General features: G+C 40.9%; 3 protein-coding genes across 4 annotated transcripts; 1 reads left to right on the top strand and 2 right to left on the bottom strand.

Moving 5' to 3' along the window:
* Positions 1 to 5,149: 5,149 nt before the first annotated feature.
* On the bottom strand, positions 5,150 to 10,054 carry cpsf2 (cleavage and polyadenylation specific factor 2). 2 transcript variants are annotated; one of them, XR_009711403.1, is made up of 16 exons: positions 9,774 to 10,054; positions 9,420 to 9,593; positions 9,192 to 9,351; positions 9,005 to 9,110; positions 8,773 to 8,902; positions 8,558 to 8,673; positions 8,202 to 8,389; positions 7,835 to 8,125; positions 7,641 to 7,741; positions 7,335 to 7,538; positions 7,113 to 7,265; positions 6,804 to 7,026; positions 6,180 to 6,494; positions 5,923 to 6,057; positions 5,346 to 5,489; positions 5,150 to 5,260 (listed from the first exon to the last, which is right to left on the bottom strand). XR_009711403.1 is itself a non-coding variant. In XM_061270552.1 (15 exons), the coding sequence occupies exons 2-15, from the start codon at positions 9,566 to 9,568 to the stop codon at positions 5,397 to 5,399; spliced, it is 2,364 nt and encodes a 787-aa protein (XP_061126536.1). In that variant the 5' UTR covers positions 9,569 to 9,593; positions 9,774 to 10,054; the 3' UTR covers positions 5,150 to 5,396. The 2 variants fall into 2 exon arrangements, 1 of the variants encoding a protein (XP_061126536.1); XM_061270552.1 differs by having other exon boundaries at positions 5,150 to 5,489.
* A 133-nt stretch (positions 10,055 to 10,187) lies between these two features.
* LOC133146652 (NADH dehydrogenase [ubiquinone] 1 beta subcomplex subunit 1-like) lies at positions 10,188 to 11,101 on the top strand. Its single transcript, XM_061270554.1, has 3 exons — positions 10,188 to 10,317; positions 10,694 to 10,838; positions 10,926 to 11,101. Exons 2-3 carry the CDS (start codon positions 10,699 to 10,701, stop codon positions 10,960 to 10,962), a joined length of 177 nt encoding a protein of 58 aa, XP_061126538.1. The 5' UTR covers positions 10,188 to 10,317; positions 10,694 to 10,698; the 3' UTR covers positions 10,963 to 11,101.
* riox1 (ribosomal oxygenase 1) lies at positions 11,097 to 14,218 on the bottom strand. Its single transcript, XM_061270553.1, has 15 exons — positions 14,090 to 14,218; positions 13,563 to 13,682; positions 13,320 to 13,456; positions 13,159 to 13,258; positions 12,971 to 13,084; positions 12,797 to 12,903; positions 12,622 to 12,729; positions 12,523 to 12,557; positions 12,267 to 12,445; positions 12,102 to 12,206; positions 11,893 to 12,034; positions 11,699 to 11,819; positions 11,538 to 11,637; positions 11,374 to 11,460; positions 11,097 to 11,280 (listed from the first exon to the last, which is right to left on the bottom strand). Exons 1-15 carry the CDS (start codon positions 14,174 to 14,176, stop codon positions 11,221 to 11,223), a joined length of 1,602 nt encoding a protein of 533 aa, XP_061126537.1. The 5' UTR covers positions 14,177 to 14,218; the 3' UTR covers positions 11,097 to 11,220.
* Between the last annotated feature and the right edge of the window lie 212 nt (positions 14,219 to 14,430).

Here is a 14,430-nt window from a genome sequence, read left to right on the forward strand (position 1 = left end):
CAGTGCAGCTCCTCCATTGGCCACTATATTGACAACAACTCGTCAATCAGTTGTCACGTTATTTTGCACCCAGTAATCAACGACGACGACGATTCGTGCAAATCATTCTGTGTCATGAAACCAAATAGTCAATGAGTTGTGTCACATATCTCTGAGAACAAATATTATGCATAAATTTGCCAATACCAAATTATAGAATTCGAAGTGAACCAATTTATTCCATTTTATTTATTTATTTATTCCATTTTATTTATTTATTTATTTATTTATTTATTTATTTATTTATTTATTTATTTATTTATTTATTTATTTATTTATTTATTTATTTGTTTGTTTGTTTATTTATTTAATACTATATTTATTTATTACTTGATTTATTTATTTATTTATGATTATTTATTTATGAATATTCATATATTTATTATTATTATTATTATTATAGCCAACAAATTGTGTCACATATCTCTGAGAACAAATATTATGCATAAATTTGCCAATACCAAATTATAGAATTCGAAGTGAACCAATTTATTCGATTTGATTTATTTATTTATTTATTTATTTATTTATTTATTTATTTATTTATTTATTTATTTATTTATTTATTTATTTATTTATTTATTTTGTTTGTTTGTTTGTTTGTTTAATACTATATTTATTTATTACTTGATTTATTTATTTATTTATGACTGAATCTACTCCCACCTACTTACACAGTCGCCGCTGCATGTGACTAGCAAAATGTTCAATACGGTGTTATGAAATCAAAGCCAATAATTCTTAGGTCTTGACTTCATCTACCAATAACTAAATAAATGGCCTTCAAGTCACCTGCTCTCCGCATTTTTGATATCAGGCTCAATAATGTGTCGGTCAGAGATCCTCAGCCAACCACCAGACGGTAATTTCTTCCTCCATTGGCATAGCACTAGTTGTCAGTGCCCTGGGGGAAAGAAAGTATGACACCCCCTCCTCAATCTATGGACGAGCGATCCATTAGTCTCTCCCAATCTACAGCGAAGGACGCTTTGCAATAACTCAAAAGAAACAGTCAAGAATATAATAACAAATAAAAATATAAAAGAACAAAAAGAAATCTAGTTTGGGTCACTCGATAATATCAACTCTGCCACTTTCGCTGCTGCTGCCCCCTTAAAAAAAAAAAAAAAAACTGCGGCAATAAAGGTAAAAAGTCTGTGCAGTGCAATCTCCTGCAGACGAAAAGATTACATAAGCTCGAGACCGGCCCTGTCAGGATGGTATCAGGCAGACCTCCAAATAGAAAAAAAATAACCTCACAAAGCATCTCCAAGAAGCATACGAGACATTCTGTGACGGCTGCTATTAAGCACGGCTTCGCATTGGGCTATTTTTTTTTTTTTTTTGATGTCTCAGCAAGTCTTGCCTTTATCCTTCTGCATGCGTGTACTGTATACACCCAAATGCCCAACAACATGTGTGACTCCATCCAAGCCATGAGATTAAATCCCTTCCAGGCCTTTGCCCACACAGCAGGCAAGGCAGGCAGGCAGGCAATTGGGAGCCAATGCCAGGGCCCGCTTACAGAGATTTAGCCACGACTTTACACTCGCCTCTTTGATCAAACACGAAGCTTCCTTTGCTTTCTTGCACCTTCCGAGTGGACGCTAACTTACCCCGATTTTAGCGTTTCAACATTGGTTCATGTAGAAAAAGGAAGTGGTAAATCGGTGTAAATGTGTTGCTTGGTTTAAGTGCCAAGCATGAGTTGTATTTCCACATTGCGTGTCGACTGTGTGAGTTGTGCGCAACAATTGCCATGAGACCTAGTGCTATTTTCGTATTCCAAATCCATGGTGATGATTCACTTACATTTCATGAAAAGTTCCGATCTTTTTTTTTTTTTTAACTCGTTCACTGCCATTGACGGATATAGACGTCAAAGATCCCATTTAAGTGGGCTTTCTGTACTATTTCTTAATATATTTATATATTGTTAAAAAAATTCAATCTAATTTAATTGATCCTCTAAAACAGGGGTGTCAAACTCTTTTTTTTCATGGGCCGCATTGGAGTCATAGCTTCTATCGGAGGGCCATTATGACTGTCAACCCAAATAAATGTATGAGCACCTCATATTATATACAGTCAAAGCTACAAAACAAACTGACAAATAACTCGTTTTCAAATCAGACGAGTAAAAACTGGTTAAATATTAAAAAAAAAGATATATATATTTTTAAAAGTGAAGACAATTTGCAATTCTAGTAATGACACACGAATTTGATGGACAATTTGTTTTCACGGGACCCATAAAATGATGCGGCGGGCCATATCTGGCCCCCGGGCCTTGAGTTTGACACCTGTGCTCTAAAAGCAATAAAAGTAGCCAGTATATAGGACACCAATACATGATGTCTTTCAGAGTGTCTTTGCCCAGTGTTTACATTATGCAAGGGGACAAAAAGGACAGCTGGAATATAGTATGTCCTTTAACTGTGTTGCATGATAGCCATATTATACTGGGCTATTCCATATCCAAGCTGATTCTGCTCACCTGATATGGATAGCTGACCAAATGACACATGGTTATGAAAAAAAGAAAGAAAAAAAAAGCATGTATAACACTTTGTGGCGTTGGCATCACATTCAATGCTTTACGAATGAATCGAGTAGACAGATGGAGGCACGATCATCTTTTTTTTTCCCCCCCCTCACACAACCTGTCTACTTTTTTATCATGTACCTCTCTGGCCAACGGTTTGGTGCTGAACGAGCTTGGCATTCTCCGGAAAAGCTGCGAATCTTGCTCCTTGGAACGAGTTAATGGCAGGAGGAAAAAAGAATGAAGAGACTGGCAAATCCTTACAATGAACGCTCACGTGATCAGAATGATGGGACGTATCGTTTCATTAATTCTAGGTAGGTATCATCAGACGGGAGTATTAACACGTGAAACAAAAGACAAGCTAGGCAAAGTTATTAAAGGGAAAAAACCAATGAGCCGACAGAATTCCCATTTGAAAGCCTTGTCCTTGCATGTTAGTAATGTCATGTTATTCCTGATAAGCAGATTTGAATGGGCTTTTTTTTTCTTCTAAAGGGCATGGATGACCTTTTTAAAGAGCCTCATGAATTCTTTCATTGACTCCATGTTTGTTTGTCCTGATTGTGTTGTGGCAGTCAGGAGTCTCCTACAGTGTACCTAATGATGTGTCCTACAAATGTGATTTAGGTTCTGCAGACTAGCAAGCGCTGACTAGCCGGTATGGATTAAAGCTCTTCTGTTTGGGCTCCTGTCATTCTCACACGGACATCATTCAGCGGCAGTGATTCAGCCCTCCAACACGGCCTTGTGTCATGCAACAGTGGTCTGCGGGCGTAAACACACACACACACACACAAGCTAATCCTCGTTGTGCTTTCTGGCTTTGAATTAATCATCATCGGGGTCTACTTGAATCTCTCAAGGTTGCGTCAGCTGTGTCACATCGCATACAATCGGCTCCGTGTGACGAGCCGAGCGCTAAAAGGCGCCGGACAGGTTTTTCTTCTGCTGACCTGAAGCTTAATTCTTGTTGGACCAGCAGTTAGCTTGGTGGATTATTATGTCATGGATGTAGTTAAATGTCAAATAAGTCCCAAGACTAAATTAATTTGACTCGAGTCCCGCATTTCTGACGTCACCCAAAATGCATAGTCATTGCCTCGAGTTGTGGAACAAGGAGCTGCTCAGGTTTTTTTTTTGGCTCCAAGAGGGAGAAGAATGTGAGTAAAATAGTTTCACATGATCCGGCCCAAAGAGAGAAAAAAAAGTCAGCCACTCACTTGTGTAAAAAGATCACCTTCAGTCATGGCTCCAAAAATGCAACCTTCTTCCCATTTATCTAATTTAAAGTATGGAAGTGGGTCCCCAAAGGTGCATTAATGAAGTATTCCGCGTTAGGTTATGCACGGTGAGCTAGTTTCAAAAAAAAATTATGATTGGATATGAAGATTCATAATAGTCTAAAAGTATGAATGGGAACGATTAAATAAATCTTTGCATGTTGATGTTTGAGATCAAAACGATTACTTTGTGCAGCTAAACTGGATATTTTTTTTAAATTGGGGGGATTAAGGTGCTGAAGCATAAAAGACGAACAACCGAACAGGAGAACTTTCCACACGATTAACATTTGGGTTGATTTACAAGATGGCTCTTCTGTTATTCAATTTTTGTGGGCGTTATTTTATGTTTGAATGTTTTGTAACTTGATAAAAGGCATCCACTGTCACATGATTATGTCAGCGGCATAAAGTAGTCTGCTTAGTGAGGAGAAAAGGGATTATATTCCATTCCATCTATCCTTCACACAAAAGAAATTTCTAGTCACGATGTCGATACTCCAATGAGATGTCGACCTTTTTTTTAGTTGAATTTCAAATATTTGAGGCAAGGGAGAGCCAGCATAGCGGCTACAGTATGGATTTGCTATTAGCTCTGACAGGTTGTGTAGTTCAGAAGCGGCCTCTAGGGGGCAGAGTGAGCCCCAAGGGGGACCTTTGCGGCCTGCTCCCTGGTTTAGCTGCTCGTTACATTAAAACAGGGGACTTCTGTGACAGAGTCAGCATTATGAAAGCTAAGAGGATTAAGTGATGGACATTTCTGGCGTGGCTGGTCAATTATCGAAATGAAAATCAGCATTGGCAAAAGGGCTGGCATGCTCTGGGACAATGACGAGATGCTCTTTTTTTTCCCGGCCTGTGTTGCTCAGCTCTTCACGGCAGCGAGGAGGAATAAATAATTAAAAGGCATAATTGGTGCATTTCTGCATGAGGTTTTTGTATGCGTGTGTGTGTGTGAGCCACGGATTAAAACAGAGCATTTAAATTTTAATGTGTCTAAAGTGCAAAACTGTATGTTATGCAACTGTGTAAAAAAAAAAAAAGTACACACACTTGCACGATAGCCAGTCATCCGTGCTGGGGTCTAACTCCTCCAACCATGTGCATGATCACATGATCACACACACACACTCCCTCCCTCCCTCCTCACTTTCGTTGTCCTGTTTGAGTGTCTCCCTAGTCGTCACAACCGAGGCACGCACGTGCAAGGCTAGTGAGACCCAGCACCAACGATGTTTTGTCATTAAATAAATAATTTGTATATCTAACAAAAATACAGGAATTCAGATTAGGAAAATTATTGTATTTTTCATGAACTGGAGAGGTATCTCACACACATACAGATATCCGTCTTAGTATAAAAGAAAAAAAACCAGTAGCCTCCCAAGGTCACCTGGAAGTAGAGAATTATAAAAAAAACAACAACAACAAAAAAAAAAACTGTACAATAGATGTAGTGGGGACACAACTGGATTTACCCGGTTGTCTCCTCTGGGTCAAGTCCTCCTAAGCGAGGGTCTCTGCTGTCGCTATACGACAGCATACTGCTGATACAGCAGCTCTCGGATCTTATAGTAGTCGTCGCACAGGCAGCCTTCCAGGCCGATGCGGCCCGCCTCCGTCTGGACGGGGAAGACAAAAAACCTCAATTTCACCTTTTACACATAAACTAAAGAACTGTTCACAAGGTTTGACATCAAAGCATCAGACGCTTTGTGCCGTCTGCGCTTTCATTGCGACTGCTCCGAGTGTCTCTTTGAGTTCATGTTCTGCCTTGCATCTATTTTAAGTTCTTGTCAATTATACATTTTCATGTTGATGTCCTGGTTTGCTCCTGCTTTTCCTTCTATTTGACTTGTTAAGTTTCAGTCGTGGGGGTTGTTTGTTTTTTTTGCTTTTCCTGAGGCGAGATGCATCATAAGCCTCTGGGTTTTCTGCCCTACTTTGGCTGTGATATTTATCTTATGCTTCAAACAAACACTCCTTTTTTTTTTTTTTTTTTAAACTATAAGTTCTGGACACTATAAAACAGTGACGAAAATAATATATACTCACTCTGCGAACAGCCACCAAGTTGTTGCAGACCAGCACTCCTCCCACAAACTCAGCCTGGATGCCTTCCCTGAGGAGGACCTGTTTGAAGTCGGACAGGCGGGGCTCGTTGATGAACACCGACTGATGTCCGGGCGCCTGGATGAAACACAGAGCCGCTGTAGTGAGGTTGGACGCTAATGATAATGTTCTGTTTTGACAGACTGAAAACTGAACTGAAATTGAGAAGTGTGACTCCCCCAAAAAAACAGTTCTCTCACCTCATGTGAAGGCAGCGGCTCCAGTGTGGGAATGACATCACTCTCCTCAGATGGCTCTTTCTCGTCCTCCCCAAATAGGTTCTTCATGGCTCGCTGAGCCGCCACCATTGCAGCACTGTGATCAATACCGAGGTCGGGGACGGTGTCCATGGGTAGCTCACCGTCCTCAGGCTCCTCCTTGGAGCCCTCCTCGAGCATCACGCCTGTGTCTACTTTGACCACGCGCATGTCCAGCACGCCGTCAATCCACGCCAACTCGGTGTCTTTGGCCTTGCAGAACTGCAGGGAGCTCACCAGGAAGTCTTTCAACCGCACCTGCACCGCAAAAATCAACACTTAATTCATATTTGGGTGTATTTTTTTGGTGATGGATTATTTAGAGACACTGTTTATCTGGGGATTTTTTTTTTTTTACAATTTAGCAATTTAATTACTGGCGCCCTCTGCTGGTTGCTTGTAGTAACTCCATTATGTCCCAAATACATAAATGTGTTGTTATTATTACGCAACATAACCAGTGAGCGATCTGAGTAATTACAGGTGACTGTTAATATTCTTAAAGAGCAAGATTGGATAAATAGCTGGAGAATAGGATGACGTGCGTTTGCTTGTAAACAAACTAACCTGGTAGATGTGCGTCTCACTAGTGCCGTCCACGGTCTCCTGAAGTTTGGGTGTGTACACTTTGAGATCTTTGCTGAAAGCTTTGCAGGACTCAGCCAAGTCCAGACTGGCCTCCGGAGGTCCGTGGATAATCACCAGCTGCCTGGGCTTCATTTGGTTGATGATTTTCTTGATAGAATCGCCGTCGGAGCGACCTTCGTAGTCTATGTACGTTATTCTGGCTCTGCAGGGAGGCGGCGGCGGAATAATTTGTCTAAGTTGTGTTCCGTGGGAGTTTGACATTTAGAGCTCCAGTTGGTGATCACTGACCTGATTTCAAGGTTCTCAATACTAGAAACACATTTGGTGGGAACAACAGAGAGGTCCTGGTCCATCGGCTCATCACCGTTGGTCAAGCCCGATTCTAGTTTGCTTTTCTCCTCCTCTGCAGCTTGCAGCTCAGGAACCAGAAAATCTTCAATCCTGCAACCCAAAAATGATTATTTACACACAATAGTTGGACCCGCTTTTCAAATCTCTTCAACGGGATACCTGATGATCTCCCCGTACTCGTCCCATTTGATCCTTTCCTCGTGCGTTGGGAACATCGGGTAGGACTTCTTGGCTTGCTTGAAGAAGCTGCCTTTACGGTTTCCCTCGCCCTTCATCATCAAGTCGTGGTGTTTGGTTTTGACCGCCGCTGGCTGATCCAGGTCGTCGTCCATATCGCTCTCGTCGCTGGAGTCTACATCCACCCTGCGTGAGTGAATCATTTTAACTAATCACCTTTTTACATCGCTTGGCTGTTAATTAAATTGTTTCCCCCCCAATAAAAGTCTCGCTTTACTATCAACTTACTCTTTTGCTTGTTCCAGTTTCTTTGCCGCTTCTTTCTTAATTTTGTCATTTTCAAGGTATTCATCAAGCTCCTTGCCTTCGAGCTTCACTCTTTTTCTCACCTGTCGGGGGAAACAACAGAACAAGACGTTTGAATGTTATTCAACTTCTATCACACTTTGAAAGGACAAAAACTGTCTTATGTTCCTTCCTACCTCCAGATCCAGCATCTTCTCATCCGGGTGATCAATGAGGTAGCGGGCCAGTGTTCCAGGTGTGGTGCGATAAGTCAGGATGACCGAGTGTTTGCTGTCTTGACACCACTTGATAAAAAGTTCTCGAGAAAAGCCCGACTCTAAATCCGGCTGGCTGCACAGCACTACTTTAGGGTTGGGAACCCGAGCCAGGTCGGCCAAACTGTGGCAGAGGGTCAAATGTCGGAACTGGAAGGGGTTATTCCTCTTGTCCTCAAAACACCTCATGAGCTTGTCGCTCATCCACTCCACCTACGGTGAAATTGCGCGTAAACTGGTGTTGTCGCATTTCAACTCGTATACAGGAGAGTGAAGGCGAGATGGATACCTGGGACTTGGAGAACTCCACAACATTGTAGCTGACATTGTTAAGTAGGGCGAGCGGGTAAGCTCCAAGCCCGGCATCTTTTGTCCTCCAAATCTGGTCTAGGAGCTGAGCCAACTCCAACACCCGCCCAGCTGTATCCACTGCGATAAGCACGTTACCATCCCCACGGAGTGTCTCCATTATGTTAGCTTTGCAGGGAGGTGATAAAAAGGACAAGGAAAAAAAAAACACATTCAACACCTTGGTTAGAATTCTACCATTTTTCCCAGTATATCACATATTAACCCGGATTTACATTCAAATTTAGAACAGGATAAGATTTTCCAAATTCCAGACTGGCAGATACGATTACTCACTTAGTAGCTGTTCATCTCTTTGCTTGCGCCGCGGTTGTACATATGCTGCATTGAAGGAGTCCGTGATCAGCAAGGAAGGTCGGCTGATGCTCTCCATTGTGCAGCCGTTCAGGTGGCTGGAATAGAAAAACAAATACAATTGGGACAGTAAGATAAAAACAAATCAACCAGGGCACATGCAGATATGTATTTATACACCAATAATATTTACTTACATTTCTCTTTTGTGGTTGAAGTCCACAGCATAAACAACCTCCTCCTCCCCATCCTTGACAATCTTCCAAATGGTCCCACCAATCATGTGACCGGCAGGAAGTGGCGTAATGGAAAGGCCGTGTCCTTTTCCTATTAGAAAGGATGAAATATGAATTATATTATAGACAGTCAATATAAAGCTTACATAACAAAAACCACCAGAGGAAAAACAAAAATCTGATTTGAACTCACCTTTCAGATTGACAATCTGTGAATATTTCAACTGCTGAATTTTATCAAAAGCACTGTCCACATCATCAAGGGTGAAGAGAGTAAAATCTTCACTGTTATTTCTGGACTAAAGAGGGAAAAGAGATGAGTGATGAATTAATACTGTTGGCAAAACTTAGCTCTTAATGCACCAGTGAGTCCTTCTCACCTGATAAAGATCATACATGAACATTTGACCCATCTTGTAGACGGGTATCGTTGCATATATGGTACAATTTAGCCCCAATTTGCCCACAGCGTATGGCAACGCTCCAAGATGTATCGGATCAGGATGGGAGAGAAGCACGGCGTCAACTTGATGCACATGCCTGCAAGGGCAATTAGAAACTATTTTCTCTGTCATCTCCTCCAAACAGAAGACAAATAGCCCAATTACCGCTTTATGGCATCGATGATATCCATTGAGAAGTTCTCATCCCAGCCACAGTCTAACAGGAAGCGAAATTCATCCACCTGGAGAAGGTAGCAGAGGGCAGATTCCTCCTGAACTCCTGACAAAGCTGTCAGCTTGATAATGGACGTCATCGTGGCTCATTCACTTGTCTTCACGCTGCAAGAAAATGAATAGATCTCAAAAAACAGAATTACGAGCTACACTGGCCTAGTCTGTGTCTGGAAAGACGTAAAAGAAAGACATCGTAATTTAAAACTGTTCTATTTCATTCTTTACTTGGAATTGTGTAACTTTATCCACTATTCTGTTTGCAATTTTTGATGAAAACATACTTACACAATAGCGGGCCACGCTTCAATACAAGGAATAATTTACCCGGTAAGCCTACTAGCTAGCTACATTTACACTTCTGCATGCGCTAACTAAAATAGCCCTGCAAATCTAAAACATACAATTTACTGAAATAACGTACAAATATACAATAGGGCTGATGTAACAAACAAACAATAACGTTATTCTTAATTAAATTCAATTTTAGGATATTTTTGGTAGCATCGTAGCATCCCCGCGAACAGCCATGTTTGCCGCTGCATCATGTGTCAAAGTGCATCAGAGCCTTCCAACTGGGTGTCGAACACAGACTAATATTATAACCAATAACTAATTGCTTTCGTTTACATAAAAATATTTGAGGTAAATGTTATCAAATAAAATCATAAACTGAATGTATAGAGTTCCTAAAGACTCATTTAATGTATTATTTAGATGCCCTCATCTTGCTTCCACAACCCACTTCTGTCGGCACAGATGGTTCAGTCCAATGTCCTCTGTCTGGTGAGTGTATAACAGAGGGCCGTACGGAGCTTTCTGTAAACAAAAGGTAACTATTTATAAAATAAAACTTTGCTCAATTACTATTTACGTCCTTAAATGCATGTTGGCTAACTGTGTTGTAGCTATTGTTTTACTCTGAGTAATTATAAAACAAGTATTCCGCATAGCGTTAATAGCTAGGCTAGGCGATTTGCTAGTGTGTGGAGCTGTCAGTAAAGTTTTAAAGTGTAAACCAAACATTTTTAACAAGTGTGTCCCTGCAGGGTTTACAAAATAATCTAATTTGTGATCAAATGTTTTATATGCCTATCTCTGCATAAGACAGAACCCCCATCACTGCAAATGGTGTGGGTTTCTTTATCCATCCTGGACAGGAGAATGTCAAAGATTTTAAATTAATTGATTTCACTATTTATTTGCAGCAAGCATGGTCAACATTGCAGCTTTCGCCCGTGAGCACTGGATGAACTTGCTGGTGCCCATGGGTTTTGTGATTGGATGGTACCTTGACAAGCAACAGGACCAGAAGCTGACCGCCTTCAGGAACAAAAGTATTTTATACAGCAGGTTGGGGAATCTTGTTGCATTTTACAATATAGTCTGAGGTTAACTCTCAAAGCAAATGTGTTAATATTTTTATTCACTTCTCTGCAGGGAGCTGAAACCTGGTGAGGAGGTGACTTGGAAGTAGATTTTATAACCCCACTGTTTGTCCACTCTTTCTGCGGTGTAAATGGCTTAGGGTTGGCACTAAATATTTAAAAACAAAAAGACTCATGTCTTTATTTTTCAGTTGTATCAACCAACAATAAATGTACGTTCCCATCAAACTCTGTTGTCTTTATTAAAAAACCTTTATCAGTCATTATCATATTTACTTGGAACGCATTCATATCTGGTGGTTGATTATTTCTACACCAAATAATGTCATGTGAAGAAATTGATGGCACTACGGAAGTGTTTCCTTCTGGATGACTCCATTCTTAAAAAGTAGCTCAGCCAAAGAGATCTGAGGAAAAAAAAGAAGCACGTGTAACATGAGCCAACATCCATTCGCTGAACAAAAAAGAATCTGGATTATAATCACAACAAAAACACAAACCTTCTCTTGCATTGAATCGCACGGGAAACTTCTTACGCTCACAAATTGAGGATAGGAGTGAATCAGAAACTCAACTGCATCCGTGTACTGGAGAAAGGAAAATATTTTGGAAAATATTTGGGGAAAAAAAAACAAAGTAAATGTAAGAAAACTCCCATTTTTACCTCAGGTTGTATTTCAAAGCTTTTCGGCTCCTCTTTGTGATAAACTCTAGAGTTGTCGGTGGTGTAGTAAAGATGGACGGCGTCGCCATCGCTGCAGAGCCTTAGGAAATAAGAAATGTGAATACTGCGAGCTAAAAATCTCAAAACGTAAAACGAATTACCTAGCACAGCCTGCTCGGAGGAGTCCGACTCGAGTTTGGCTGGTGATGGAAGCGCCTACGTCCTTTACGCTTCCGTCCTCCCACCGAGCAGGTGCTTTGTGCACACTTCTGGCTGCTTCCTCTGCAGGAGGTGGGGGGTTAATTTAAAAAGAATTAAAAAGATGCATTTTAACTGTGAACTAAAATGGCCTCACCTGCAGTGAGCTTTGGAGGCAAGCAATCATGAAGAAACTCTCTGGCTTTAAGATCCACAGCAGCGTCGACTGCGGTAAAATTCCTAAGCTTGTTCATTAAGTTATCGATTTTGGAGAAGAATGCTGCCCTGCGTGGATCATCCTGCAAGATGGAAAACTAAAGTGAGCAAAAATGTGAAATGTTGACGTCAGATGAAGAGAGAGCAGACCTTGTCGAAGTTTTGAACGCCCATGTAGGAGAGGTAGTCCAGAGGTAAGCCCTGTCTGAACTCCACATCCTCCTCCATTGCAATTTCAAGAGCAGTGGGAACCATCTAGAAAGAGAGCAGGAAAATGTAAAAAGGGTGTTTATGGAATAGGAATGAGTCCATTACCTTCTGCAGCAAATCTCCCCAGCTGTTCTTCTGGTAGGAGGAGACGGTAATATGAAGCGAGTGTGCATCCGAGAGGCAGTCGCCCTGGTGGATGAACCCTCGTGGAAAGTAAAGTAGATCTCCTGCCTCCAGCACCACCTCCAGAATAGGCTTCCCAATTTCTTCCTGTGTAAAATTGGCTAGAAATGCAAAATAATAGAGTGTTGGAAATACAACCAAACGTATCTACAGTCAGATTTTTTATCGTCGTACTTACGACTTGAATGCACAGGCAGGACTTCCTCGTCTGACCTTAAGGAAAGTAAATACTCTTTATAACCACAGCACACTTTATATGTATGTTTTTTTCCCCCACCTTGGATTGTAGACCCTCCAGTGCTTCTTTCCCTCCAACTGAATGACAAAAGCCTCAATGTCATCGTAATGTGGGGCGAATCCTTGTGTTCCGGGTGGTGTAAGGTAACTGAGGTGATAAAACATAACCAGGATTAAAATCTTCTATTGTTCCGCGTGTCGATGTCCTTACTTACACATTGGCGCCTGCCATGCTGCCAAAATGCTCCTGCAGGATGGACAGCACATTCCATACAGTCGAGGAGAACGCCTGAGGATTCAGCATCCGGAGGGAGCAGCCACTCTGGGGAAGTTTTCTTTTTTTTTACTACTTTACATTAAGATGGAATATTTTTTGAATAATTGTGTACCTCATAGAAATCCCAAACTGTGTATGGCAAAGCTCTACCAGGAGGGTTGTGCGTTTCCCTCTCACCGTCCGTGTAACTTGTGACATCTAAATTCACGCCATACTGAACATCCTCCTTTATTTGAAATAAAAAGGAAATCACAGCATTTCAAAAATGTGTTTCAAGAATTCTGTCTTTGGAATTCTTACCTGTCGAAGAATGCGATCAAACTCTTCTGTGGAGAATAATCCCTTGTAGTAATTTGGATTTTTACGCTGAACAAGAACAGGTTTCTTCTCCCATGTTTCCCTTGGAGGTGAAAACAAGTACAGTAAAGTATGATGAAGATGATCATGTATCAACAAATTACCTGAAGAAGGCCTTGCTGGGAATTGGGTTGATCAGCCACTGGAAAAGCCTGCTGGCCCGTTCCTTGCTGTTGTTCATTTGTGCCAACTCAGCGAGTAACACATTTAGGGCCTCCTCACCAGCGTTTACACACTTTGGCTGGGTTTGAAACACAACAATTCTTCAAATTTTAACCACATTGTACAGGGTGCATAACAGATCCTCAAACAGATTGGATTTGAGTCGTTTAACAAGGCAAACTTACATCGGACAGTCTCGGTATGGCAACTTCTGCTGCATGATTCTTGGTTTTCATTTTCTTCTTTTTCTCTTGACTTGTGGTAATAAAATTGTCATTCACTCTTTTCTTTTTTTTAGATGCCACCTAAATAATGAAATAAGATTGAAAACAAAGGCAGGCATACACCATACATACATGGAGGACTTTGTAAATAAAATCGATTATTGCTGTGACTAGAGTCAGAGTCATAGAGTCAGCTTTATCGTCAATTCCTTCATGCCAAGACACACAAAGAAATCGAAATTACGTTTCCCCTATCCCACGGTGACGAGACACAGTACACGATAAACATACAAGTAAACAACGCAAAATAAAAACAAGAAGGCACAAACAATGAACAATAAGAACTAAGTGGTCAACAAACAATCACTGCAATCACTCTCTAGAAAATAAAGAATAATACATGTTTTCCTGGGCACACATACGTTTCCAATTTCACATTGTGACAAAAGTGGCGAAACTACTTTTTTTTTTTTTTTCATCACTTTTACCTGCAATGAAGGCTTCGTATCAGCAGACGAAAGTCGTGCTGGTAACGTGTGATACATGGAGAAAGCTGACATTTGTTTTCTTTCCATTTTCCCAACACGCGTGTGGATGTCGTCATCAAACAGCGACTTCTTCGGTTAGTATTTTGTAAATTTGAATTTTGTCAAACTCCCTACCGCCCCTATTGGCATGACCGAAATAGTTAAAATACCATCCATCTATTCATCCATAAGGGAACCGCTTTATACTCACAAATTCATCCACCTTGTTCACAATTGAGAAGTTATAATCTTAATAGTCATTTAACAGTGGACGATTGTAATTGACACAGCGTTACAGTGAG

This window comes from Syngnathus typhle, linkage group LG22, assembly GCF_033458585.1.
Source record: "Syngnathus typhle isolate RoL2023-S1 ecotype Sweden linkage group LG22, RoL_Styp_1.0, whole genome shotgun sequence".
Classification (NCBI taxonomy): Eukaryota; Metazoa; Chordata; class Actinopteri; order Syngnathiformes; family Syngnathidae; genus Syngnathus; species Syngnathus typhle.

Excerpts from the sequence above, each read along its gene's own strand:
- LOC133146652 (XM_061270554.1), top strand. The coding sequence starts at position 10,699 with ATGGTCAACATTGCAGCTTTCGCCCGTGAGCACTGGATGAACTTGCTG. Across the intron at positions 10,839-10,925 it reads AAAAGTATTTTATACAGCAG|GGAGCTGAAACCTGGTGAGG; the intron begins GTTGGGGAATCT and ends ACTTCTCTGCAG.
- riox1 (XM_061270553.1), bottom strand. The coding sequence starts at position 14,176 with ATGGAAAGAAAACAAATGTCAGCTTTCTCCATGTATCACACGTTACCA. Across the intron at positions 12,904-12,970 it reads CAGTTTGGGATTTCTATGAG|AGTGGCTGCTCCCTCCGGAT; the intron begins GTACACAATTAT and ends AAACTTCCCCAG. Across the intron at positions 12,730-12,796 it reads AGCATGGCAGGCGCCAATGT|TTACCTTACACCACCCGGAA; the intron begins GTAAGTAAGGAC and ends TTATCACCTCAG.
- cpsf2 (XM_061270552.1), bottom strand. The coding sequence starts at position 9,568 with ATGACGTCCATTATCAAGCTGACAGCTTTGTCAGGAGTTCAGGAGGAA. Across the intron at positions 8,126-8,201 it reads TGGAGTTCTCCAAGTCCCAG|GTGGAGTGGATGAGCGACAA; the intron begins GTATCCATCTCG and ends ATTTCACCGTAG. Across the intron at positions 7,742-7,834 it reads AGAAGATGCTGGATCTGGAG|GTGAGAAAAAGAGTGAAGCT; the intron begins GTAGGAAGGAAC and ends TTCCCCCGACAG.